This window comes from Anguilla anguilla, chromosome 17 (genome assembly GCF_013347855.1).
Source record: "Anguilla anguilla isolate fAngAng1 chromosome 17, fAngAng1.pri, whole genome shotgun sequence".
Taxonomy (NCBI): domain Eukaryota; kingdom Metazoa; phylum Chordata; class Actinopteri; order Anguilliformes; family Anguillidae; genus Anguilla; species Anguilla anguilla.
The window spans coordinates 15,916,655-15,944,095 of record NC_049217.1 but is presented as its reverse complement, the minus strand read 5'-3'; the positions used below and the strand labels follow the sequence as shown (position 1 = coordinate 15,944,095).

At 46.9% G+C, this 27,441-nt stretch overlaps 3 protein-coding genes and 1 long non-coding RNA gene across 8 annotated transcripts in view; 3 read left to right on the top strand and 1 right to left on the bottom strand.

Annotated features, from left to right (window-relative positions):
• Positions 1 to 3,387, top strand: part of tbc1d17 (TBC1 domain family, member 17) — a 12,039-nt gene extending 8,652 nt beyond the window's left edge. The window contains exons 12-18 of one of the 2 annotated variants that reach the window (XM_035398095.1): positions 295 to 395; positions 585 to 684; positions 1,009 to 1,106; positions 1,349 to 1,465; positions 2,287 to 2,373; positions 2,804 to 3,025; positions 3,069 to 3,387. In XM_035398095.1, coding sequence (XP_035253986.1) covers positions 295 to 395; positions 585 to 684; positions 1,009 to 1,106; positions 1,349 to 1,465; positions 2,287 to 2,373; positions 2,804 to 2,995 — 695 coding nt within the window. In that variant the 3' untranslated portion in view covers positions 2,996 to 3,025; positions 3,069 to 3,387. Of the gene's footprint in view, positions 1 to 294; positions 396 to 584; positions 685 to 1,008; positions 1,107 to 1,348; positions 1,466 to 2,286; positions 2,374 to 2,803 lie in introns of both variants that reach the window. The other variant, XM_035398094.1, reaches the window with a different exon arrangement.
• Positions 3,388 to 7,479: 4,092 nt separating this feature from the next.
• Positions 7,480 to 11,934, top strand: ccndx (cyclin Dx). Its single transcript, XM_035398093.1, has 4 exons — positions 7,480 to 8,125; positions 8,857 to 9,072; positions 9,703 to 10,020; positions 10,624 to 11,934. Exons 1-4 carry the CDS (start codon positions 7,913 to 7,915, stop codon positions 10,786 to 10,788), a joined length of 912 nt encoding a protein of 303 aa, XP_035253984.1. The 5' UTR covers positions 7,480 to 7,912; the 3' UTR covers positions 10,789 to 11,934.
• LOC118216692 lies at positions 9,203 to 13,169 on the bottom strand. Its single transcript, XR_004763056.1, has 2 exons — positions 12,955 to 13,169; positions 9,203 to 10,061 (listed from the first exon to the last, which is right to left on the bottom strand). It is a non-coding gene; the product is annotated as an uncharacterized LOC118216692 (long non-coding RNA).
• Positions 12,580 to 22,516, top strand: nucb1 (nucleobindin 1). Of its 4 annotated transcripts, none has more exons than XM_035398090.1 (14): positions 12,580 to 12,818; positions 13,651 to 13,783; positions 13,902 to 14,009; positions 14,158 to 14,290; positions 14,729 to 14,832; positions 15,150 to 15,335; positions 16,475 to 16,565; positions 17,435 to 17,493; positions 17,654 to 17,746; positions 18,077 to 18,166; positions 19,149 to 19,322; positions 19,532 to 19,643; positions 19,735 to 19,854; positions 19,972 to 20,004. In XM_035398090.1, the coding sequence occupies exons 1-13, from the start codon at positions 12,802 to 12,804 to the stop codon at positions 19,827 to 19,829; spliced, it is 1,395 nt and encodes a 464-aa protein (XP_035253981.1). In that variant the 5' UTR covers positions 12,580 to 12,801; the 3' UTR covers positions 19,830 to 19,854; positions 19,972 to 20,004. The 4 variants fall into 4 exon arrangements, 3 of the variants coding, with proteins under 3 accessions (XP_035253981.1, XP_035253982.1, XP_035253980.1); XR_004763055.1 differs by adding an exon at positions 21,005 to 22,516 and having other exon boundaries at positions 12,582 to 12,818; positions 19,735 to 20,956; XM_035398091.1 differs by having other exon boundaries at positions 14,161 to 14,290; positions 19,735 to 22,516.
• The last annotated feature ends 4,925 nt before the right edge of the window (positions 22,517 to 27,441 follow it).

The window sequence follows — 27,441 nt, the reverse complement described above, 5'->3', positions numbered from 1 at the left end:
TCAGTTTGTGTCGGGTTTGTGTGGTTTTGTTCCAATAAGTTATGTATATTTCTTTCTCTTTAGTCATAATTTGGTATGGTCTAATTCTTTGAGGTAATATGGCTGCCCTGATGGTGCTGGTTGGTGTTAGTGGAGTTAGTGTCTGTAAGTGAACTCAGCCTCAGGACAAGCAGGCTGAGGGACCTCCTTCCTGTGTTCAGCACTGGGCATTGCAGGGCTTTATAATGATGTGATTTGGGGGTCGCTCGTTTTGATGTTTCTCCCTCTCTCCCTCTCTCTCTCTCTCTCTCTCAGGGTATGTGCAGGGGATGAGCGATCTCCTCTCTCCCATCCTCTTCGTCACACAGAATGAAGTGGAGTCTTTCTGGTGCCTGACAGGCTTCATGGACCTCGTGGTCAGTTTGTGTGTGTGTGTGTGTGTGTGTGTGTGTGTGTCTGTCTGTGTCTGTGTCTGGGTCTGTGTCTGTGTCTGTGTCTGTGTCTGTGTCTGTGTCTGTGTCTGTGTCTGTGTCTGTGTCTGTGTCTGGGTCTGGGTCTGGGTCTGTGTGCGCTCTGTAAACTCTGAGTGCTTCTCTGTGCTGCAGCATCACAACTTTGAGGAGTCTCAGGAGGCCATGAAGCAGCAGCTCCTGCAGCTCAGTATCCTGCTCAAAGCTCTGGACCCGGAGCTCTGCGACTACCTGGGTACGGCTCACCCCCCCACCCCCTCCCCCAAATCTGTGGTGGTATGGGTACAGCTCACCTATTACCCCACCCGGCTCACCTTTCTCCATGTTTATGAAATATGGTGTGTTCTATTTTGTATATAGTCTTACGTGAACCTTTCTCTCTCCCTCTCCCCCCTCCATCCCTTGCTCTCTGCCCCCCTCCCCCTCTCTCACCCTCCCTCTCTCTATTCCCCCTCCCCCTCTCTGTCTCACCCCCCTCTTTCCCCCTCCCTCTTGATCTCCCCCTCCCTCACTCTCTTCCCCCCCCCGCACCCTCTCGCCCCCCCCCCCCCCCCCTCAGACTCCCAGGATAGCGGCTCCCTGTGCTTCTGTTTCCGTTGGCTACTGATCTGGTTCAAGAGGGAGTTCTCCTTTGAGGACATTCTGACGCTGTGGGAGGTGAGAGAGCGCTACAGTGGTGCAGTCGCAGGGCTCGTTCGCCCACACGGGGGAGGCTTAGCCCTCTGAGCTCAGCCTAGCTCTCTCTCAATGTGTTCCCCCATTTTCTCATGTTCTTCCGCTGCCGTCATGCGGCTAATTAGGCTAATAGCAGCCCTGCGTTATTAAAGTGATTTGGTGCAGCTGTATTTGAGTGAGAGTGCAGTGTTTCAGAACCCCCCCCTCCCCCCCCGTTTCCTCAGGTGATGTGGACCCGCCTGCCCTGCCCTAACTTCCACCTGCTGATGGCCTGTTCCATTCTGGAGTCGCAGAGGGAGGAGCTGATTGGCTCCGACTACGATTTCAACACCATACTGAAGGTGCCCGCCCGCCAGCTTCACCACCGGCTGCAGCCGCCGTTCGCTACGCGGCCCCGTCGAGCTCCCGCTGCGGCTAGCGTTAGCGAGCGTCCGTCACGTTCTCTCTCTCTCTCTCTCTCTGTCTCTCAATTCAATTCAATTTGCCTTATTGGCATGAAATACATACAGTAAATATTGCCAAAGCATTATATATATATTTTTAAAAAACACACAGGAATTCCAAATAGAACAGAAAAGAGAGAGAAAAAAAAGCAATAGACTATGTATACTAGGATTTAGTTAACTGTAATTATATTTACAAGTTGAACAGGTCACACGTTGTACCTTTTATCTGGGTACTTTCTCACTGTCCCTCAGGTTGTGACAGGCTGAAACATATTCTGAGTGGGGCTGTTGGCCCTTCTCCCAGAGCTATTTTCAGCTTTTCTGTGTTTGTCAGGGGAGGAAATGATTTTATAGTTTTAGAAAATGTGTTGAAATATGTTTTCCTTATTTCAGAATATTTTTCACAGTCTAGGAGGAAGTGCATCTCTGTCTCCACCTCTCTCTCTCTCTCTCTCTCTCTCTCTCTCTCTCTCTCTTTCTCTGTTTCTCTCCAGCACATAAACAAGCTTGAGATTCAGACAGGTTAACTGTGGTGGGGGTGTATAGTGGGGGGGGGGCGGTGGGCGGGGGGGGGGTGTTTGGGTTTGTAAACACAAGGTTGGGGTAGGTTTTAAGGTAATTGTGGAAAGTGTTTGTGTTTCATTAAAGGAACATCAAATGTAAAAGTCTATCTCCCTGTCTCCCTCCCTCCCTCGCCCCCCTCTCTCTCTCTCCAGCACATAAACGATCTGACCATGAGGCTGGACCTGCAGTCGCTGCTGCGAGGAGCCGAGGCCATCTACCTCCAGCTGACGCGCTGCAAGGTGAGTACGGTCGACGCGACCGCGGGCCGAACGCTTCGGTTAGCCAGGACGGGAGGGTGTGGTTACGGTCGACAGGACCGCAGAGCGAACGCTTCAGTTAGCCAGCCTAAAGCGCAGGAGGCTGTCGCTAAAACTGAAGGGCGACAGGAGCTGTTGTTTCAGATTCATTACACATCTCATACATGCGTATATGTATGCAAACATATGCAGCATATTTAACACTCAGCGTATAACTCACAGAACTGGCTTTGTCCATTAGCTCCTGTATGTTTCTCTTCTTGTGTTTTTCCTGACTGGTGTCTCTTCTCTCTCTCTCTTCCTCTCTCTCTCTTTCTCTCTGTCTCTCTCTCTCCTCCTCCCCTTTCCCTCTCTCCCCCCTTCTCTCTCCTCCTCCTTCCCTCTCTCTCTCCTCCTCCTCCTCCTCTCGCAGGAGCTCCCAGTGAAGGTGCAGGAGGTGCTGGGCCTCTGCCCTCCCCCCAGCTCGGACGAGGAGAGCCCCGTATCCGAGCCCAACGAGACGCAGCCGCTCCTCAGCCAATCGCAGGCCGGGGGCGTGGCCTCCGCCACCGCCAAACCGAGCGGCAGCGGCTCTCCACCCCGCCCACCCCCCACTTACCCCTAACCGAAGGACTGAGCGATGGAGGGAGGGGGAACGGGGGGTAACCGAAGGACTGAGCGATGGAGGGAGAGGGAACGGGGGGGGGTCCTGGTGGGCGGGGTCAGAGTTGCTTCACGCTTTCTGGGCCGACCGGCGTGTGAACAACTGCCTTTACCTGCTTCAGGAAGACCACACGCCCTTACACTCCAGACCAGCAGGTGGCGGTATGCACCACTTAACCAATTATGCCAGTTTTTAGAGTTGAGAGACATTTCACCGGTCATTTAATGAAGGAAGTGAGGTCATCGGCCCCAAACCCCTCCCCCCATTTTGCCAATCAAGTAATCGTGTCACGTGACTAAATTTTGGCTTTGCGGACGCTAGCTACCCTGAAATCCGGCCGCTCGCGATTCCACCGCGGCTCCGTTCACACGTCTCGCCCCGCTCCGCTCGGTACAGGAAGCTTGAAGGCCCTTTTAGAAAGCAGACAGGAAGTGCATATGAAGGAATGGCAGGAAGTGTGACCTGGGAAAGAGAGTTTTGTACCATATTGTATATACACATTACAGAGAGAGAAGGGCATGGGGGGGCTGGTAACACCCAATGTGGGGGGAGGGTGGGACGGGTGCGATGGGGGGGGGGGGGGGGGCTTAACGTGAGCGAGGTGACTGAGCTTTTGTTTTTACTCTTTTCTCTGAGGTAACCATAGTTTCATTATGTCTAGTTCCACGTTTTTGTTTGTGATTAAACATCTAGTCTATAGCCTCTGTTCACTTCTCTTCTGAAATGCATGGCTTCACCTTGCGTATACGGTAGAAGCATATTTGTTACTGTAACCGTGCGATCATCGATTGTCTTGTCTCCTAATTTGGCAAGCAGTGCCTAATGTGTTATTTGTCAGTCCGTGTCTTTATACCATTTGTTTTCTTTGTTATTATGGATGTCATCTTGATTTGTCCTCTTTTCCTCTCTCTCTCTCTTTCTCTCCCTCATTCCTGTTTGTGTAATGAAGGTAACTCGCTCGACAGCGGTTCATTTCTAAATGACGCCGCGTCGTCCTTGCGCACACATGCATGCCTATGTGTTATTTACTATATACAGTATGTTTTATGTGGAGTTTGACTATTCCATTATAACCTTATTTTCATTAATACGTACAAATAAAATCTGTATCAGAACTCTTAAGCCGCTCAATTGGTTAATCCCTGTCATGTGACCAAAGGTCAGCCGAGTTCTAGGCCCCACTCCCAACTCTTTTCTTTGTCCGATACCCCCCCTTCCCTCCCTCCCTCCCTCCCTCACAATCTGTCCATCTGAACAAGTCCATGAATATTAACACTAAATTGCACACGGTTCTCTTTTTTTTTGCTGCCAGGGTCTTCGTAAATTTGAAAATAATCCTGGAAATACCCATGGGATTGGTAAAAATATTATTATTATTAAAAAGTTAATTTTTAAAAGAATTTGTCAGAAATTAGCAAAAGTATTAGTGACTGCAGTACACAGTTTGCTATAACAACTATACAGAATGTGTAAGGAAATGGCCCATTTTCAGACTAAGCACTATTCGCTCATTACATCACTGCCTTTTAGTACACATTTTTTTTCTAGAGCGAGGAACCGTTGCATTTTTAAATAGTATCCATTTATGCGGCCAAATATATACTTAAGTAATTTAGGTTCAACACCTGAGCCGTTATACCACGCTGCCATGGAAAAGCGTGGGCCTTTACAGTGACTTAATGCAGTCTTAACTGGGTCCGTCTCAGCAGGTCTCTCGTGTTAAAAGTCACGAGAAATGGTGTAATCCCCCCCTGTCCTGCTAAATGAACTGGAAAATTAGGGGAGGAACACGTCTCCTCCTCCCCGTCCCTCCGTCCCGGCTCTTTTCATTCGTTTGCCCCCTGCGTGTCTGTGTGAACTCGGCTGAGACGCCCATGAATGCAGCGCGTCGCTTAAACCGCCTTTCGACCTGTCGGCCCGTCGCCCCGTCTCGCGCACCCCGCTTTCCCCCGACGGTCGAGCTTCCCACCGGCCTTCCTCTCCCGAGTCTTCGCTTTCAGTTCGCTTCAAAACGCTCTCGCTTTGCTGAGCCCAGTTCAGAGCGAGAATGATATGATAATGCGGGTTTCGTCAGAAGTTCACATTTCTTCGCTGTCTTTAGTGTCAGCGCCTCTGACTGTGTGTAGGCTACAATAATAGTTACGAAACTGCTGCCTTCATGAGTAAATCCAGATGTTCTGTCCGATTCAGGCAAGCATCTGGCAGCTGCGCCTTCGTCAGGTTTCTTTGTTTTTGTTTTTTCATGACACGTTGTTTTGACTGTGATGTCACGGAAGGGAGACTGCAAGATTGGGTTCTTGCGCTTCTCTGTATGCGTAGTTTTATCTCCCAGCTCACTAGCTGCCACAGACTGCACTTGTTGTTTTCACTGACCTCCAAATAAGGGAATGGAGGCGCAAATCTTTAACGCTCGTCATCACTCTTAACGTGCATTTCCTCCCCGATTATTTTAAGTGGAAAAATGAGTTTCCTGTTGTCGAGATATGTTGATAATGTAAACATGGATTAATCTGCGCCGACCTGGGCTCCCCAACACGGCTTCAGCAGAGCCACGGACAGATATTTTATTCACGGTCTCATTGGTGCACATTTACAAATGAGCGAAAAAATAAATGGAGAAATTGTCGTGCGGTGATTTAACCGTCATTAACTACTTTATTTGATCTGTTATGAAGAGAGCAGACCCTGGGACTCCAGGACCACTCCGTACCCCCAGTGTGTAAATCGGGGATATCCAAAAGCAGACAGTAAACTGACTAAATAGATTAACGGGACTGACATAGTGACGTTACAATTTTCATTAAAGTGAAAGGCTTTACTTAACAGTTTGTTCACTCGCCTTTGTCACACTTTCCGGCAAAACTAACGCGAGCTGTTGAAGCGATGGCCAGATTAAGCGAGGCGCGTGATCTCGCTATTTCAGGATCGGGTCACAGGACCTGCGCTGTCAGAGAAACGGTGTCGAATTTCCCACAGAAGAGAGACAACCGGGCCTACATTCAGAAGAACTTCTGCTGCACAATTTAACTTTCGATTAACATCTCTTTTATATTTTTGAATTTATTTTATAATTTACTAACTTTGACTTTTTTATTTTACACTTTTAATGCATTGCTCGCTCCAGCCGCATAATATATCAAGATTCCTTAAAAACGCACGCCCCATCACGCACCTTCAGAACCTCAACAGAAGATCGCCTCTGTGTTCCAGCTGCAAATTCTAAAAACAAGTGGAGGCAAAGCATTCACATTTACTGGGCTGCACTTTTATGGAATTCTCTTTCGCAGTTTGTCAAGGCCTCTGATTCTTCAAAATCTTATTCACAAAAAACATTTTTTTTTCAACTTATTCTGCTGTTTTTTCAAAGTACTGTCCTCATTCTATTTCTTCATGTTATCTGTAGTTTTCTTGAGTGCCACGAAAACCACTATATAAATAATAATAATAATAATAATAATAATAATGTTTACTCCGGAACTGTTTACTTCTTACTTTTTTCAGTGAGGAGTTTGTCAGCAAAACTGATTAATAATATCTTTGCATGATTGAAAACCTTGTGTGTGTGTAAGTGTGTTTGTGTGTGTGTGTGCACGTGTGTGTGTGCACATGCGTGCATGTTTCTGTGAGTGTGTGTGTAAGTGCTTGCATGTGTGTGAGTGTGTGTGTGTATAATGGACCATAAGGCCAGGAGCGGGTGTGCTGGCAGTGATGTGTAAACAGAACAAAGCGCTCCAGTGACCCCCCTGCTCTTCCCTGTCTGTCACACGCACCCCTCCCTGCCCTCTCTAATGTATTCATCGAGTATTACGCACGTAAACAGATTGCTTACAGCGACCGGAGCAGGGCTGACACAGGCTGCATCGACAATGAAGTTCCTGGGAGAGAGAAACGGGGGGGGGGGGGTAACACGAGGGAGTGTGTAACTGATTAGTAAACAAAAAATCGCACTCACAGGCCGTTTTTAACGCAAGGTCAATCGTGCATTTGTTTTTTGTTTTTTTAACTGCATTTAGCCGAGAGACCCTCTGCCAGACTGTGTGTTTGGAGATGGAGAGCGCTGGCAAACTTTCTGGATTCAAGGTTTTAATTCCTGCCGCTGTAGCACTCGAAATAACAGCAAATGACATAATGGCACCTCTCTCAAGCTGCAAATGTAAATCACATATTAATCAGGGAACTCTGTGTTGCACATTTGCAGGATTTTCGTTTAACAAAGTAAACATTTAAATAGTGCGGACAAACTTTCCACTAGGTTGGTTTTTCTCTTTTTCTCTCTCAAACTTCACCTCTCTCTCTCTCTCTCTCTCTCTCTCTCTCGCCCCTTGCTATCAACAGGCGTCTTCCGCTATTGTTATTCATTTCCATTGTTGCCGTTCGGAGACGAATCTCGTTCTCTCCTCGTCCCTTTCTCCCCCACCCCCCCCCCCCCCCATTCACAGAGGGAGGCAATCTGTTCCCCTCTCTCCGGGCCCCTCCCTCCCTTGTTCGGTACCCCCTCTCCCACCGCCTCTCTCTCTTTCTCCGTCCCTCTCCACCTGTTGACGCCATTGTCGGACAGACGGCATTGTCGCCTTTTCGCCATTTTATCTTTTTAACAAGTCGTCCCCGCCCCTCCTGCCCTCATTACCCTTGTGCAGTATAAATAGGTAAAAAAACTCAGATTCCCAGACCACACTGGGCAGAAGGACACAGACATGCACGTACTCTGACACTGAGGGGAACATCAGCAGCTCACAGCGTAACAGGCAGACTGACGCATGCACGCACAGACGTGCGCTGGCGTGGGCGCACGGGCAGAAGCGGTCAGATAACGGCGGGGGAGAGAAGGTTCCGGAACAGACGCCGAGGCGGTCGCCGTCGCCCGGGGAGCCCCGCGGGATGTCCGGCGAGTCGCTGTGGTGCGAGGAGGAGGAGGGCCGGGGGCCGGCGGGGGGGCAGCTGCGGGCCCCCTGGGACCCCAGCGCGTGCGGGGAGCGGGTGGTGGGGAGGCTGCTGCAGTCGGAGGGGAGGTACCTGCCCTCCGCCCTCTACGTCTCCCTGGTCCGGAGAGACCCGCGGCAGAGAGACCAGCTGGCCAAGTGGATCCTGGAGGTGAGTGCCCAACCCCCCACCACCCCCGCACGCTCCCCTGTATGAGCACGCAATTCACAGACGTCTGTCTGCTGTGGCATTCTATGGTATTTTACACGCTGCTTTGGGTTTAAACTGTTACAGTCTAACCTGGTGGAGACTGTGTCTTAGTCAAAACAGAGGCGAAGATCACTCTGTGGTCCTTTTGCTTTTTGTCTCCTGTGCGTGCTGAGGATAAACCATCTATGCCTCTTTTTATCACTGTGTACAGTATGTTTACATGAATTTTGTCAATTGCTCTAGGTAAGATTCCCTGCTTTGGCTAGATTAACTGAAGGTTTTGGCACATGCAGAAGTTTTTGCGGTTGCATTCATTGCCTTGACCAATAAAGCTGTGAGAAAGTGGTTTTGCACAGGCTGAAACCTACAGTATCTGGTCTTTCAGTAAGTGCAAATGTAAACAGTAATGTGGAGGCAAGCACGTCTGTACATGTATTTGCTGTTATTTTCCTGCTGTCAGTGTTGTCTGTCTGTCAGCATTTCACTGTGTGTGTAGAGTTTAGACCCCGCCTCCTCTCACAGGTGCATAGGGTTCTAACCCTGTCTCCTGCCCCAGGTGTGCTGTGTTCTAACCCCGCCCTCTCCCCCAGGTGTGTAGGGTTCTAACCCCACCCCCTCCCCCAGGTGTGTAGTGTTCTAACCCCTCCCCCTTCCCCAGGTGTATAAGGTTCTAACCCCGCCCCCTCCCCCAGGTGTGCTGCGAGTGCGGCTGTGAGGAGGCGGTCTTCCCGCTGGCGGTGTCTCTGCTGGACCGCTTCCTGTCCGTCTCGCTCTCCCTTCCCCCCTGCCCCTGGAGCCTGTGCTCCGCCTGCGTCCTCCTGGCCTCCAAGCTGAGCGAGAGCCAGACGGTCTGCGCAGACGGCCTGCGTGCCTGCGCAGACGGGAGCTTCACGGCCCGGGACCTGCAGGTGGGGCCCGATGGAGCCGGGGTTCAGTCCCAGCGACTCCCCAAAACCCCCAGCCCAGCATTCACTGCAATCAGGAAACTCACCCTCTGTGTCCCGCCCCTTATTACATTACAGCTGACACATGCGTTAAATCACATTTCATTTTATTTGACAGTCGCTTTTATCCAAAGCGATGTACAATAAGTGCGTGCCAAGGGTCTTTGCATCAACTACAGAACACAGGTCCGATAAGGTACAAATCTCATTAAGTATCAGTTATCCACAGCCAGGAACATCAAGTGTTGTTCACACAGTAAGTACAGGATAAGTCTTTCCCTCAAGTATCTCTCTATCCACCTCAGTCCAGAACCATTGATTGGGTATTATTTTAAACCACCAATTGATAGGTTCCAGCTGTTTATGAGCATATATTTGTGTGACTGTGTATTTCATTTTGCTGTATATGTGCCTGCTTGTATTACTTTCCTGTTTGAGTAATATTATTGTACATTTGAGCGTTTGTTAGATATATATACTTTATAAGTGGCCGATATATTCCCCCCCCCCCCATGAGAGGTACCTCTCTGTATTTGTTTTGTCACAGTGTGTGCTCAGTGTTCTCACCCCTCTTGCCCTCCTTCCCTCTCGCAGGAGATGGAACGCGTCGTCCTAGCAACCCTCCGATGGGACGTTGCCGCGGTAACCCCTCAAGACTTCCTCCCGCACTTCTTGTCCGCGCTCGGGGAGCCGCACGAGGGAGAAACACCGGCGGGGGTCTCCCTGGCGACGCTGCGTCGGCATGGCGACACCCTGGTCGCCATGTGCGTCTGCGACTCGGCCTTCCTGGGAGCTCCGCCCTCCCTGGTCGCCGCGGCGGCGCTGGACGCCGCCGTTAGGGGCCTGGGCGGCAGGGGGCCTCAGCCTGGTCACGTGACCGCCGTGCTCTCCGCACTTTGCCGGACCGACGTGGTGAGTCGGTCAGACTGGAATCGGCAGAATTAACCGTGTCCCTGAAATAGTGAGTACAGAGACAGAGGTGTGTGTACGGGATAAGCTGGAAAACAGGAGGGAAGAGAGAGAGGGAGGGAGAGAGAGAGGGAGGGGGAGGGAGAGAGAGAGAGGGAGGGAGGGAAGGAGATAGGGTAGGAGGGAGAGAGAGAGAGAGTGAGGGAGGGAGGGAGGGAGGGAGGGAGGGGAGAGAGAGAAAGAGAGACTTTGATGCCCCTTTATTAGAACGTCATTGTCAATTCAATACAGTAAAATAAAATATTTTTAAAAAACGAAAATTATAATAATAGTGATAATAAAAAGAACCAAAAAAGAACAGAAATACACACAGCATTAAAACAAACACAACAGAAAAAATTATATATAAATTATATTATAATTATATATATATATATATATATATATTTATGTATAAATGTTTTTAAAAACCATTTCGCAGATCATCAACAGAACTTTTGACTGATTTAGCCACCTGTCCCCTATCATGGCAGTGTGATCTGATACTGTAATGCCAGTTTGGCCTATGAACACTATTAACCCAATCCCCCTCGTCCCTCACTGCAGGCTGTGCTGCAGTACTACAGTGACCTGATAGAGGGCGCCCTCAGAGAGCGTCTGAGAAACGGACAGAGACAAAAAGCGAGGGAGGAGAAGAGAGAAGACCAGGATGGAGAGATGGAGGACGAAAGAGCAAGTACACCAACTGACCTGAGAGAGATCAGTTTTTAAATCAGTGTGAGGATGAGTTCAAACACACGCTGAAAAACCAGAAATCTAATCTTTTGATTAGATGTATAATAAGACTGATAAGCAATTTACCATACTTGCTTCTAGGTCCATTTCATAAGATCTTTTTTACTATACTGAACACACTGCTGTTTATCTATGTTTCTGCAATTCTGAAAAATTGTTTTTATTTCTATTAGTGCATACAACATAGAGCATTCATGTTCTGTCATAGTATATATTGTAATATTATTCATATAGATTATTTATAGTTGTTATCACTGTTTAATAATATAATATTATAATTTGTTGTTTGCATGGCATTGTTGTTTACATAGTATAATTTTGTGTTTGTGATCATGATTATTATTTGTTCAGATTTATTAATTTAACAATTTGAATGTATTTATTTATTTATTTTGATGTATTTTATCAGTGCTAATTTATTTCATTCATTATTACTTATTATCTCTGAAGAACTATCTTTGAAAAATGTACGTATACACATATATCTATTTTCAAATTAATATTTAATATCTATATGGCGAGTTCTTTTGAGAGCATGTCCATGTGGTTGTTACTTCTCAATAAAATGTTTTATTTTATTTTTTAACTTTACTGGAAAGGTGATCAGTTTGAGAGGACTGGAGAGATTCTCTGATTACTGATCTCCATAAAAAACAAAACTGTGATTGACACACGCTGCACTTAATTGATGCTGTTATGGTATCTACATTACAGCTTGTCAGTAGTTGAGCAACAGCACAATGTTTGCTGTTTCAGTTCTGTACTCCAGCACATTGAATTTGAAATGAAACGATGAATATGAGGCTAAAGTGCAGACTGTCTTTAATTTGAGGGTATTTATCCATGTTTGGTGAACTTAGTAGGAATTACAGCCTTTTTTATATATAGTTCCTCATTTTAGGGCACCAAAAGTAATGGGGCAATTGGCTGCTTGGCAGCTGTTTCTTGGCCTGCTGTGTGTCTTTGCATCATTAGTTCATGCACAAAAAAGCTAACAAAAGACTTTGAGTTGATTCTAGGTGTTGATTTGGAGTCTTTTACTGTTGTCTCTCAACATGAGGACCAAAATGGCAATCCCAATAAAGTAGGGTTGAAAATTAGAATAAATCAATCAGAGACATAGCCAAAACCTTGTGTGTGTCACAATCAACTGTTTGATACATTGTTAAGAAGCAATAATGCACTTTTGAGCTCAGCAATAACAAACAAGTTAGTACAGCATGGAAAACCACTGTAGTGGATTACAGAAGAACACTTTCAGTTGTGAAGCAAAACCCCTTTTCAACTGTTGAGCAGATCAAGAACACTCCCCAGGATGTAGGCATAGATGTGTCGAAGACTACCAAAAAGAAAAGACTACCCCAGCATATCCTCAGAGGGTTCAAATCACTGGTAAATCTCAAAAACAGAATGGCCAGGTTAGAGTTTGCTATACATTTTTAAAAAGTAAATAAAAATAATTTAAAAAACTGTAGAGTTCTGGAACAAAGCCTTACGGACAGAGGAAACAAGCATTAACCTGTACCAAAGTGAGGGAAAGAGGAACGTATGGAGACAGAAAGGATCAGAATCAGAAATACCTGTGAACCCATTTGTCTGAAATGGGGAGACTATTTATAAAAGTGCTGCATTTTCTACATGATGAAACCGAAAGGTATAAAAATTCCCTTAAATAAAAACCGAGAAATGTGCAACCACATGTGAATTGTTTAATTACAAATATGAAATTGTACAGTACATAGCCAAATCAATTTAAAAAACATGTCCCAAACATGTCCCGCTCACTGCACATTTTTTCCCACCGAAAATGCCAAAATAACCCTCTCCTAACCTCCCGTTACTCTGTTAGCGACATGTAAACAAAGGGGGCGCGCCAGATGTCATGTCACCGCCGTCAGTATGCGCACACTGCCAGTGCCAGCTAAAGCAGAAAACGTGTTGTACTTACAGTACCTGCACAGAGAAGACCCTTACAGTTCAGAGTGAAGGATGGCAAGAAGCAGTTGGTGAGTGAATGCAAGGGTTGCGGATATTTCTACCAAAACAATTATGCGTATAGTTCAAACGAGACGCAGGAAGATGGTTACGCAGGAAAATGCAAGCTCATTCATAGCTAGCATTAGCTAGCCAGTGTTGACTCACGTTATAGTTTCAAGTTAGAGTACGGTGCTGGATGCGCTAGCTGGAATGGAAGGCGTAAGCTAAGCAAGCAGGAAATGTATGTTAAACATTACATTTCCCTACATTGCATTTCACTAATTTCTTCTGTACGTTTGTTCACGATTTCTGGATGACAGGAGCTGACTGTCTTGCCAGTCTTGTTGCGAAAGCTCCTCTCTGTGTGCGTCAAGACTTGGCACTGTACAGTGGTTAATAAGAGACCATGGTTCTATTTTTGAATTATGCATGCTTGTATCCAGCAAATCATGGTCGACAGACAGATAATATTTGCAGTCGAATCCAAATGCCTGGCGGTGTTTTTTAATGCCACCAGCTTTCAGGATGGTAATATGTTGATTTCAATATTATACTTAATCTTGCTGATACTGCCTAATTCAATTTTTTCAAATTATGTAATGACTTGTTCAACTGTGACAGAATCTCTGTAAAGTGTCACTATTGATAAAGTAATAATACATTTTATTAATTTCATCATCTCTTTTTCGTAGTACACAAAATCAGGGTAAGTACAAAGTAACATCAAAAATAAATGCTATTTACACTGGAAACTACAGCAAATAACACTCACTACAGTGTCAAGTCTGCAAATTGACCCACATATAATGTTGGGATCAAGCGTACCCTAATTGTTAATGGGTTTCTCCTTTCCTCTCCAAGGAGAATGACCTCTGGTCCCCATTGGCTGCTTCTCCTGTCAATCACCTTTGGGGCATGGTCAGTGCCCATTGACCGCAATGCAGTTCCCCAGGAAGCCCATCCCCCGCCGGAGGGGAAACAGGAAGAGAATTTGGTATTTTCACTACAGAAATTCCATCTTTTATCTCCCTTTCCCCCTCTCCCTCTATCCTTCTCTCTGTCATCCCTCCATCAGTGCCCAGGAGCTGTGTGAACCTGTGTTCTTTCCCCAGGATACCGGCCTGTTCTATGACAGGTACCTGAGGGAGGTGGTCGAGGTGCTGGAGACCGACCCTCTGTTCAGGGAGAAACTGCAGGCCGCGAACACGGAGGACATAGAGGTGACCCTCCCCTCGGGCCCCTAGGTGCTCTTTGGGTCCCGCTCATTACTGTGTCAGTGTGATGGACTGCAGCGGTTGAGCGGCCTTGTCTGTTCTGTCGTTATTTTTCTTCTCCCTCTCCCTCTCTCTCTCTCTCTCTCTCTCTCAGAAGGGTAGGCTCGGTAAGGAGCTGGACCTGGTCGGCCACCATGTCAGGACCCGTCTGGACGAGCTGAAGAGACAGGAAGTGGCACGCCTCAGGATGCTGCTGAAGGCCAAACTGGACAGTACCAACACAGAGAGTGAGGGGGGAGTTTGTGATCAGACTGTACCAGCACAGAGAGTGAGGGGGGAGGGTATAACTGGACAATACCAGCACAGAGAGTGGGGGGAGGTGTAATCGTACTGAACCATCACAGAGAGTGAGTGGGTATAACTGGAAATTACCAACACAGAGACTGAGACAAGGGGAGGGTGTAACTGGACTGTACCAACGCAGAGAGTGAAAGAGGTGGGGGTGTAACTGGCCTATACCAACAGAGAGAGAGAGGGGGGGGACGGTATAACTGGGGGCGGGGTCTAAATGAGCAGTGCCTGCACATTATTATTAAGAGTTAATATTAAATATAAATTTTATGCAATAAGTTTTTTCTTTTTGTTGTACTTTTTGTTGCTTTTCTCCTGTAGTTTCTGCATTTTCCCAGTGTCCTTTGTTAGTTAACATGGCCCCTCCCTCTCAGCTCTGCAGATAGACCACGCCGCTCTGCTGAAGCAGTTCGAGCACCTGGACCCCCACAACCAGAACACCTTTGAGTCCGCAGACCTGGAGCTGCTCATCGCTACGGTAACCAGGAATGATGGAGGGGGGGACCGGGGTTTAGATCAAACAGGCTGGGCTCTACGCTAGCATTTTTTCCAAGGAGCACATGTGCTCCTAAGTTGAAAAATGTAGAAGCGCACTAATGCATGCCAATTAGTTGATGTGCTCTTAAATTATTTTCCGAGTTAGCCCACATGAATTTTCTGGTGCAAATGCTCATAAGTTGGGAGCATTGGGGAGACCTGATGGTTGTAGTGAAGCTGAGGAGAGACGGAGAGGGGGTGGGGGATCAGAGAGGTCTATCCCGAGCGGTCTGACTGCCCCCCCCCCCCCTTTGGCAGGCTGCCAAGGACCTGCGGAACTATGACCTGGAGCGTCACGAGGAGTTCAAGCGCTACGAGATGCTGAAGGAGCACGAGAGGAGGGAGCACCTCCGCGGCCTGGACCAGGAGGAGCAGGAGAGGGAGGAGCAGAGGCTGCAGCGGCTGAGCGAGAAACACAGGCAGCACCCCAAAGTCTACGCTCCGGTGAGAGGGGTGGAGGGAGAGGGAGGGAGAGAGAGCGAGAAGGGGATGGAGAGCAAGAATGAGAGAGAGGGAAAGAGGGAGGGGAGAGAGTAGGAGAGTGAGAGGGAGAGTGAGAGTGAGAAGGAGATGGAGAGCAAGAATGAGAGAGAGAGAAAGAGGGAGGGGAGAGAGTAGGAGAGGGAGAGTGAGAAGGAGATGGAGAGCAAGGAGGAGAGAGAGCGAAAGAGGGAGGGGAGAGAGTAGGAGAGGGAGAGAGAGTGAGAAGGAGATGGAGGTCAAGGAGGAGAGAGAGCAAAAGAGGGAGGGGAGAGAGAGAAGGAGAGGGAAGAGAGAGCGAGTAGGAGATGGAGAGCAAGAATGAGAGAGAGAGAAAGGGGGGACTGGGAGAGAGGGACAGAGAAAGAGGAAGAAGAGAGGGGGGCTGGGAGAGAAAGAGAGAGGGACAGAAAGAAGAATAGAAAGCGAGAGAGACCGGAGTAGAAAGGGTTCTTGGATGGCATAGTTAACTTGCACTGGTGCTTTAGTGCTGTTATTCCCTCACTCGCTGTTTGGGAAAGCTGTTAGCCTGGTCTGGCGTTCCTGCTCATTGTACTCAGCTGAATGCTCTTCTGTTCCTCCTTCATTCCTGGATAAGAGCGTCTTGTGGGCGGCAGTGTAGCCTAATGGGTAAGGGTAAGGTCTTCGATTCCCAGGTAACACACTGCAGTTGTACCCTTGAGCAAGGTACTTAACCCGCATTGCTTCAGTATACGTCCAGCAGTATAAATGGATGTAAATGCTATGCAAGACGTTGTGTAAGTTGCTCTGGATAAGAGCGTCCGCTAGATGCCTGTAAGGTAATGAAATGTCTACTAAGTTAACGCAATGCGAAGGAGGGAGAGGATCGGTGAAAGGATATGAAGGAATGGAATGGAGGGGGGAATGAGAGAGGAGTGGAGGACCTCGGGCATTCTGGGTTCAGTGGAGAGCAGTAGACGTAATGAAAGTCAGATTGTCGGGGAAGAGGGCAATGTGACCCAGAAGAAGAGGGGGACAAAGTACCCAGTGCCACTCAAGATGCATGGACACAGGTACACTTTGTCTGTCGTGCTGAACTTCTCTTTTTTCTCTCTGTCCCTGTCTCTTTTTCTCTGTCTCAGGGCAGTGTAGCACAGCTCCGGGAGGTGTGGAGAGAAACCGATGGTCTAGACCCTCAGGAGTTCGACCCCAGAACCTTCTTCAGCCTTCACGGTGCGTCCGCTCTGTGTTTTCGTTTATTTCTCCACTCTTATTTTGGAATTTGCATCTTAGTCCCTCGTCGCCTAGAATAACCGTACTGCAATTCGCCGCTCGTAGTGACTTTTTCTGCAAACGATGGTTCTCCAGTTCCAGCGGCCACAAGACAAACACGGAAAAGCGCGTGCTTGAGTGCCTTTCAATCGCTTCTTGAGTACAGACCACAAAACCATCCGCACAATAAGGTTTTTAAAAAATGGCTAAAAGCACCACAATCAAAAGGCGGAACCTGAACGGCACCTGAGTGCCAGTCAAAGCAAGCCTGTGTGCTGGAAAGGTCTCCCTCTTAGCCCTGGGAGCTTGGCCTTCTGGATACCTCTGACCTTTTCATTGGGCAATCAGCTGCCCTGATTGGCTCTGGGCCATAGCTGTTCACATGCTTGTGTTTGGGGCTGGTGCTGTCCGTGGTGCTGCAGCTTTGCCAGGTCAGTCTGGAGGTGCTGAATGGACAGCACCTGAATCACCCTTTCTGACATCACAGAACACAAATCAGCCCAGCTGAATAACAGATATTAGCAACTGCATTTGAAATACACGCAATCAACACATGCCTCTGCATTTTATAACATGTTTGTGGACGTTGGCGCAACAATTACATTTTCAGTTCATAACTGGATAACAGCAAATCCTTTTTGAAATTGTGTAAACTCACTGATAATATCAAGTTTCAAATGTAGCTGATATCAAGTATTGTCCACTATTAACAGTTGATTTACATTTGCATTCTTTGATATGTAAATATGTGTTTGAAGTTGACATATTTGAAGATTTGAGAACGGGATGGAATGTTGGAACAGCTGATATAGTGCTTTTATTTCTTATAGATACTAATGGAGACGGTAGCCTGGATGAGCAGGAGCTTGAAGCTTTGTTCACTAAAGAGGTATTCCCTCAGTCCAGTGGCTACGTAATTTTATCAGATCATTTTGTCCAGCCAACTGATATCTGTCCATATTAATAAACCATCTTGCTGTTTTGTCACTGATAAGCAATTTTTGCTCAGTATCAGATTCTTTCTCTCTCTCTTTCTGTCTCTCTCTCAGCTTGAGAAAGTGTATGACCCCCGGAATGAAGAGGATGATATGATAGAGATGGAGGAAGAGCGACTGAGGATGAGAGAACACGTCATGAAGAATGTCAGTTAGTCCTCCCTGCTGAAATCTACGATAGCATCACATACACATGATCTACCATTACACTACATATACACATAGTCTACCATTACACTTCATATACACATAATCTCCCATAGCATCACATACATATAATCTACCATTACAGTTGATATACACATAATTGACCATTATATTTCACATACACATAATCTACATTACACTTCATATTTAAATTATCTGCCATTGTACATCATCTGGACATGATCAGCATTATGACATACAGAGATGTCAACATCTGTTCAAGATGACCATTATTGTTTTCATTTCTGTGGATCGGTTTTGTCTTTGCAGGTGGATGTGAATCAGGATCGGCTCGTCAGCCTAGATGAGTTTCTGAGATCGACGCAGAAGAGAGAGTTTGGCAGCCCTGAAGAGTGGAAGGTGAGTATGGAATAGCTGCCAAAATGCTTCGTAATTGAAATTGGGCCTCACAAGTCGTGTAGTCATTCTCTTCAAGTTCGGTAGCATTTGCAATCAAAAAAAATTGACATTTTTTTTGGAGAAATGGATGCTTTTTCCTTCAAAATAATATATGACATTTGGACGTTTGTTTGTACTTTTAAAAAGAAAGCTTTTCGTGCATTTTCTATAGTCTTTACACTGTAATGGTGTCATTTTAAAAAACAAATTGCTAGCAGCTACGTGGTTAGCGACCCGTCGCACAATTAAAACATCACACACAGGGCAGTATTTCCTGCTACTGTTAACGTGCATAAGCTGTTTGCTGCTACCCATTCATGTAATAAATTATACTTTAAAAAATTTTTGTACAGTTGTATGTATAACTGTAAATATCTTTGTTGTTTTTCTTGTGTTTTCTTTAAATTTCTTTGTTGGCTAACAGTAGCTTTGACTAGCTTGAAAAGCCATGCCATGGCACCCACCAGCTGTGACACTATATAACGTTAGCAACATTATTATTTTGCTTGAAAAGCGACGTACAATTCAGTGCCATTCTTACGGAACAAACGATAACACAACCTCATCCCCGAAATGATTCGCATATCAGTTCATTGTAAAAAAAAAAAATTAAAAAAAGATATTTTAAAGTTTTTCCTCCCCAGATTTATAATATTGTTTAAAAAAACTACAAAAGAGAGTGGGTAATCTGTGCCAGAAATTTACGTCATGGAGGTCAGCTTGCCCGCTCACAATCAGATCTCTACTGCTCTGTTGTTAGCTGGCTAGATATGGGAAAATAAACTTAAAGTGGAGTTGGGCCTTGTTAGAACACACACAGGGTGTGTGTGTGTGAGTGTACGTGTGTGTGTGTGTGTGTGTGCGTGCGTACGGAGTACCCTGTACATTCAGTGTCTGTAAATGGCAGTAACTGTCCCTCCTTCCATTTTACATCTTGTCGCAGACCCTGGATGACTCAAAGCCTGTGTATACAGAGGCGGAGCTCCAGCAGTTTGAGGCGGAGCTTCAAGAGAAGGAGGCGGAGCTGGCCCAGAGGGCGGAGTCTCTACGGCAGGAAGAGGAACTTCTGAAGCAGTGGGGCACGGCGCTGGAGGCTCAGAGGAAAGAGTACCAGCAGGTGGGTGGGGGGGGGGGTCTGCAGGTTTCTATGGTTTAGACCTTGGAAGTGATGAAAGTGTGTGGCCACTTTAGCCAATCAGGGCCTTGAATGGAGTTGTGAAATGCAGCCTGGACCAGCAGCCACTGGAGCCCCTCAGGGCTGGAGGTTTCAGATGCCAGCTCCACAGCATGCTTCACACAGCTTTTAATCCACGTGTTTCTGTTCAGGCGGTGAAGGACATGTCTCAGAGAAACCAGCAGTCAGTGGATGGGCAGCCCCTGCCGGGTCCTAACGGGGAACTCCAGTTTCAACAGGAGATGAAAAACCTGGAAGAACAGGGTGAGGAGGTGAAAGGAGAAGAGAGAGAAGAAAAAGAGGGAGGAGGAAGGGTAAAGGTTGTGATTGTAACATCCTCTCTTCTTTCTTTCAGGAGCAAATGCCACCGTTTCTCAGAATTTTCCTGGAGAAGAACGGATGAACACCTCTATTGAGCCCACACAGAACCTTCCACTACACACGTCCTAACACCCTACCGTATTCACTCCATCCCTACACACGTCCTAACACCCTACCGTATTCACTCCATCCCTACACACGTCCTAACACCCTACCGTATTCACTCCATCCCAACGCACCTCCAGACCCCCCCTCACTCTCACTCCATCTCAACACACCTCCAGACCCCCACCCTCACTCTCACTCCATCCCAACACACCTCCAGACACCACCCTCACTCTCACTCCATCCCTACACACCTCCAGACCCCCCCCCGCCACTCTCACTCCATCCCTACACACATCCTAACACCCTACCGTATTCACTCCCGCCCTCACTGTCACTCCATCCCAACACACCTCCAGACCCCCCCCCCACTCTCACTCCATCCCAACACACCTCCAGACCCCCCCCCACTCTCACTCCATCCCAACACACCTCCAGACCCCCACCCTCACTCTCACTCCATCCCTACACACCTCCAGACACCCCATCAGGGTCTGCTGCTTTTCACTGCTACTCAGCAGTTAATGCATTTCTGTTCAAATTTAGCTATTTGGCAGACACTTATCTGAGTGACTTACAATAGTCTTAATACAGATTTAGGCTGCAAACAGTGCTGCTTCCGGATCCTCAGTGTCACAGCCTATAATAGTGGACAGTACATAGTCTTACAACATACAGTTATTTATATAGTGGGTGCAAAACCGAATTGACAATGCACAATTTATCGCACCACTCTCTGTTAGGCAGGGGGCAGTAAGCCCCTTTAGGGAGAGGACAGTACTGCTCTTTAGGGAAACGAGAGTAATCTCCTTTAGATAGGGCACAGTACTTCCCTTTAGGTAGGGCACAGTAAGCCCCCTTAGGTAGGGGAGAGTAAGCCCCTTTAGGGAAGGGACAGTAATCCCATTAAGGTAAGGGACAGTAATCCCCTTCAGGGAGGGGACAGTAAGGCCCTTTAGGTAAGGGACAGTAAGCCCCTTTAGGTAGGGGACAGTAATCCCCTTTAGGGAAGGGACAGTAATCCCCTTCAGGGAGGGGACAGTAAGGCCCTTTAGGGAAGAGACAGTAATCCCCTTTAGGGAAGGGACAGTAATTCCCTTCAGGGAGGGGACAGTAAGGCCCTTTAAGTAGGGGACAGTAAGCCCCTTTAGGTAGGGGACAGTAAGCCCCTTTAGGCAGGGGACAGTAAGCCCCTTTAGGTAGGGGACAGTAATACAGTTTAGGGTGGGGGCAGTCAGTAGACTGAGGGTTGAAGGGTCTGGCAGGAGTGTAGGTTTTGATAACAGACTGCAGGTATGAGGGTGTTGTTCCCCTTGCTGCAACAGTTTGTATTTAAACCTCCCCCTGTCTGCAATTGGTTCATCCAAATATCACATGGTTGTTTGCATTACGGTTGACCAGCCAGGGGCGGAGTCCAACTTTTTTTTCTGGTTTATTTCATCATTGAACTGTCCTGTGAGAGCATTGTCTTGGTTCTGGGAGCACTGTCATGGTTGGTTGAGCGAATGTGTCGCTCTCCACACTGTTGCTCAGTTACAACTGGATAACCGAAGCTTTGATACCAATTGCTCGGTCAAGCATATCAAAACTAATTTCACACATAATCACACAAAAATCATTTATCTAGTTGATAGAGACTTCAGGATGGGAATGAATAATTGTGGCTGTTGTAGTTACAAAAATGATCGGTTTGGAACTCCGCGGAGATTACACCTTCAACATATTTTCAGCTTTTCACTGAAATTGTGACTGTGAACTTGTTTTGCACAGTTTAATGCTTTTCTCATTCTGCCTGTAATACGCCTTGATACATGTTTCCCTTAGCCTATATATCATCCATCCATTCATTATCTAACCCGCTTATCTTGGTCATGGTCTAGGGAGGTGCCGAAGCCTATCCCAGCATGCATTGGGCGAGAGGCAGGAATACACCCTGGACATTTTGCCAGTCTATCGCAAGGCACACACACAATTCACTCACACACTCGTACCTGGGGGAAATTTAGACTATTAACCTAACCAGCATGTCTTTGGCCTGTGGGGGGAAACCAGAGTACCCAGAGGAAACCCACACGGACACGGGAAGAACATGCAAACTCCACGCAGAAAGGCCCCGGCCGGGATTTGAACTCAGTACCTTCTTACTGTGAGGCAGGAGTGCTACGGCAGTGTAGTATAGTGGGTAAGGAGTTGGTCACAAGTTCGATTCCCCGGTGGGACACTGCTGTTGTACTTTTGAGCAAGGTACTTAACCTGAATTGCTTCAGTATATATTCAGCTGTATAATTGGATGCAGTGTAAATGCTATGTAAAAGTTGTGTAAGTCGCACTGTGTAAGAGCGTCTGCTAAAAATGCCTGTAATGTAATGTAATGTTTCATAACGTTTATGAAATTAGGTCCCGGTGGGTGCAGAAATGGAAGCTGTAATGCTGGGAGTTGGTTTTGAGCATACTTACCACGGTGTTCACGGACGTGTCTGCCGGTGGTTCATTTTCGAAAAAGTCGTTTCGTTTGGAGTGTGCTGCCTACTTAACACCTGACTCTGCGAGTTACTGACTCCGCACTGGGAGTTCTTTCCGCCCCTCGTTCTCTCTGTCCCTCACACTTCCTCCCTCCCTCCCTCCCTCTCTCTCACAGGCAGGTCGGCACACTCGTTCATTTCTGAGGTGTTACGTTTTTGGGCCTAATAAAGGATTCGGGTTTGAACAGAGCCCTGGTGGATGGCTTGAACGGTTTTGTGAAGGACCAGACTGGAGCGAAATGAGCATTTTAAATATGCAGCTGATGATAACGTGCAAATCATATGAGAGGAGAGTGTTCTTCTGAACATTGGTGAAAATAGATGTTTCTTTGAAAAGTTCCAGTAATCTACGGGAATCCTACTTACTAAAAGGTTAAAATAATTATTTTACCTCGGTCTGAGTGCTTTGTCAAAGTATTTTGGCTGCCTCTCTCACTCTTAGCGATATACTGTGCAGTATCTCACACACACACACACACACACGCTCGCTGGTTAGCCAGCATAAATAAGCAGAAAAGGACAGACCCTGGTTAATGTAGCAACACACCACAGTATACAGCTAGACCGGGCAGCAAAAAGCCTATCCCAGCAAAAAGCTGCATTCTGAGGCCAAGACATTTCACACAGACCAGGCACGACTCGGGCTTTAACAGTCTGTTACGCGACGGCTGGTTTATACGCGAAGGTTTTCGGCGGTTCAGATTTAGTACGCGGAGTGCCGTTTCCATAGAGATTTCATTACGAGAGGCGAAGACGCACTGAGGTGACCTCTCGGTGCCGCAGCGGGGCGGACGGAACGTAGGTGTGACCCTGTTTCTGTTCGCCCTATCGGTGCTCGCGAATTCCCCGATTTTTGCCGTGTTCACTTTATTTTTTTGGGGGGTTTTTGAAATGTTTGAAAAATATGTTTATATTGTTGACTCTTAATGTGGCTGCGTACACCGTCCTGAAGACCGGAGGCTAACTGCGGCTGAAAAGCAGCTAATGTGTAAGCTGAGTGGACCGAAGATTCCATTAAGAAGGATAGCACTGAAGCTGGGTGTGTCAAGGACTGATGTCTTTCCCATAGGTCGAAATGCAGAGGTCGCTTTAGTCGCTGTTCCTATTGAAACCCTAGCCAGTTGAGCAGTCTTTGTGACTGAAGCTCCTGCCACCCGTGCCCCAATAATGAACCCTCTTTCAGAGTCAATTAGATCTTTTCCAAAATTGAGGTCAGCTAGGCCTAACCAGCATTTTTATACATTCCACAGTGCATGATAGAGTGTTAATTGCTTAATTGTACCATGCAGTACACCTGTATGGAAGCATCTGCATTTGTTATGTTTCTCCACGCATTTGTTCAGGTTATTCCTTCAATTTGTCACCCATCTGTACATGCATGCAAGCAAACATACATACATACATAGTACATACTCACATACATGCATACATACGATGTTTTATAATACTAATACTGCTACACAGAAAACGTACAGAACTCCACCATGCCACCTCTCATTTCCTGCATTACTGGATTAATCACAACATTTTTTGGAGGATGTAGTTCAAATTAAACCAAAACAATGCACCAAACCTTCAGTTTGTCTGAAATATTGTAATCGTGACTTCTGATGTACGGAAATGATAAGTTTCATTTTCTGTTTTCCTGACTTCCCGTTTAACAAGACCAGGTCAAAACCTAGTATATGACTGGACCTAACACACTTCATCCAGCCGACTAATGGTGTAACTTCATAACTCGGCCGACCAATGGTGTAACTTCATCACTCAGTGACTCAGTCACAGACATTTGCATTTGTAGGGCTGGCCCCGCTGTTGCGGTCCAGCCAAAAAGTAAAGGATGATCTGTTTGCTGTGTAATTTGTACCCGACCCCTGGCACATCTGACATTTTCTTTTCTGGAGATCCACCAGATTGGTTTTCACATGCGCTCCCTCACCCCCCTGTGTGCCCCCCCCCCCCCCCCCCCCCCCCACACTAAAGGAGATCCAGCTGTCACTTGTCAATCTCACTGTGGAAAACCCCTGATGTCATTGCTTAGGATAGAAATCGGTATGTGTAGTGGGAGAGGGTGTATATAGTCTTGGTAGTTTCCTCTACATCTGCAGTGTTGTTACCAAATTTTGTGGAATTTCACCACAGATATAAAGTAAACTATTCTTCCTTGTTGTACTTTAAATTCTTATGTCTATTTTCCTCTGTTCCCCATATCTCCTTACAAATATTAGTAAGATGTAGAGGTGTTCAGCCAAAGTGAAACAAACAATTGTTTAAAAAAACATGATTAGCATTATTAGCATTTGTTGGAAATACCTTTTAATTTAGCCTCCGGTTATGGGCTCCTCATCCACCCCCCCCCCCCTCCCCCCTCTCTAAATCTGAGGTCAGGCAGGTTAATTAATGGCTGTATTCATTTTTATCAGTGCATAAATGAACAAAAGTAAACTGAAGATGGACTTGTATAGTTCTGGTTTGGCTCCAGTGCTGGGATATGTCACGGTTGGTCTTCTCCCTGTTTCGCTTACTTTGGCCTGAACACCATCCCTCATCATGAAACCCCCTGAAGCCCAAAGCCTGCTTCTAATAGGTCAGCCCGGGGCACAGCCCCCCTCCTGGGGGCGGGGCTGACATTTGCCCCCGGTTTGACCCTGCCGTTAAAGTCGCACGATAGGCTCCGCCCCTAAGGCTCCAACATGGGAGCAGACTGATGGACAGTGGCCTCCTTCCTACTGTGAAAGAAAAGAAAGGCTAACTGGCCACATTGGGAAGGGGCCAGGAAGAGGGCAAGGATGAGAGGGATGAGCACGGAGGAGACAAAGGAAGGAAGGAGGGATTAAGACAAAGGGAAATGGAGGAGCGAAGTCTGACATGAAAATGAACAGACTTCTGGTGAGAGAAGAAGGGAGGAGAGGGGAAATCTGGTGAGAGAGAAGGGGAGGATGGAGAGGAGGGAGCAGGGATTAAAAGTCACAGTACAGTCGTTCTGTAATCAAAGTTTCCAGTATCGAGAAGGAACACAAGTGGAGAGCCACTGACACTTAGCAAAACTACTCGCCACAACACAACTCGGATTATGGGCAAAGTGAAAGGAAGCATTGCGAAAGAGCACCTTTTCCCATTTCAATGGGTTTTACTTGCATGACAAACATACATTCATAATTCCACATCATATTCATATTCAACCCTCACCACAACATAATCTCATACAACAGAATGTATCTTATAAAATAAATTACAAGTGAAAGAGGAACATGATATTAACATTTTTAGGGACTAAAAAATTGAGATTCGATACATTTTTTCTTGTGCTGTAATTGGGGCACCAAGTAAAACCCTGAGTAACCAGCAGATGGCGATAGAGATACAGAAATGGTGAAATTCTGACAGCATTTGAATGCTGTCTGTTCAGACACTGAGAAAGTATAGGAACAAGGAATCTCATTATTTATGTTCACAAAATGGATTTATTAGTCCAACTGTGAGGTTTTAAACCTTCACATCTTTCTCACGGTGGGAAAAAAACATGTTATAGCAGAGAGGAGAAGCCATGTAAACAAGCTCATCAGAAAAAGAATCCAAATATTTGATTCTTTAAATCACAACCTGGGTCAAAGGTCATATTTTCACACTTTTCCCTCTTTCACCCAGCTTACAATGTCCAAGTGTCTTCACGAGCCACACTCATTATTGCAACCCCCATCGTCAGTTTGGGAAAGAAGGCGAGCGTGCGAAGGCGTGATGCCATTTGTGATGTCACATTGTGCTCCTTTTCACGCTTCAGGCCACAAGCTGAGCTCCTACTTACATGAGTCAGAGGAAGACTGCTTCAGACCGGCAGACTGTGGACTCCCGACTGACCAGCAGGGGTCACCACTGAGCAACAAAACATGGCCAATCCCCACCTCCCTGGGTGAGGCTGCAGCCAATCACGCGATGCCCTGCCAGGCTGCCAGCCTGATCTGGAATTCAATATCAGGCCATGTAGCTCAGTCAGAGGTCGCATCTACTGAGAGAGGACCATAGTTACCAAAAGTTGTTTGCTTTAATCCGGTCACCCTGCAGTTACTTTCAAAACTAACATTAGACAAAGACCTGATGACACATCTTTACGAATGGGCTTCCTGATGCTCGCACAGTGTTCATTTCCTGCAGAGCCGGTGTCAGGCTGTTCTTTCTCAGCACGGCGAAGCCCTCATTACTCAGTTAAAGGCGGTGGACGGAATGTTCCGGCACGCCATAATTCTGCAGATCTCGAAGCTTTCAGACGAAGTGCTGAGCTTTCAGCACCGGGTTCTTTCTCCGAACAAACAAAAGCAAAAGAAAAAAGAAAAAAAAACTGGAGATTTTGCTGAATTACGGAGAGCTGGAGCGGTTTCTCTCTCTGCTGTGCGTCTTCCGGTGACGCGGCACGCTCCGAGCCAATCGGCTGCAGCCGAAGAGGCTGTTTAACTGGGTTGTTCAGGAGGAGTTTGACTGACGGGCGAGTCCCACTGCAGTTGGCCATCCTTGGGCTGGCAGTGTACTGTAGTGTAGTGGGTAAGGAACTGGTCTTATAACCTGAAGGTCACAGGTTCGATTCCCGGGTAGGACACGGCTGTTGTACCCTTGAGTACGGTACTCAACCTGCATTGCTTCAATATATATCCAGCTGTATAGCTGGATGCAATGTAAAAAGTTGTGTAAGTCGCTCTGGATAAGAGCGTCCGCTAAATGCCTGTGATGTGTCTGCTCTAGACTCTTTTACACCGCAGGGCTCTATGGGACCCAGGGGGCGCTGTGTCAGAACCTGCAGACACTAACAAGGCGAAGTCAGGTCTGCATTTTTCTCTCATCACATGTGAGTCTTACTCAGACCCTTGAGCCTGGTTCCCTCTGAGGTTTCTTCCCACCTGCCACAGGGAGTTTTTCCTTGCCACTGTTGCTTTAGGCATGCTTCTGTGGGGGTTTAGGCCAGGGTTGTCTGTGAAGCTTATTGTGACAATTGTTTGTGAAATGCGCTATATAAATAAAATTTAATTGATTGATTGATTGATTATATTAACTTATGCAGTGCCTTTCTCTCCTCTTTCCTTGTCACTCTCCCTCTCTCTCCCCCCTCTCTGTTTCTCTCCTCT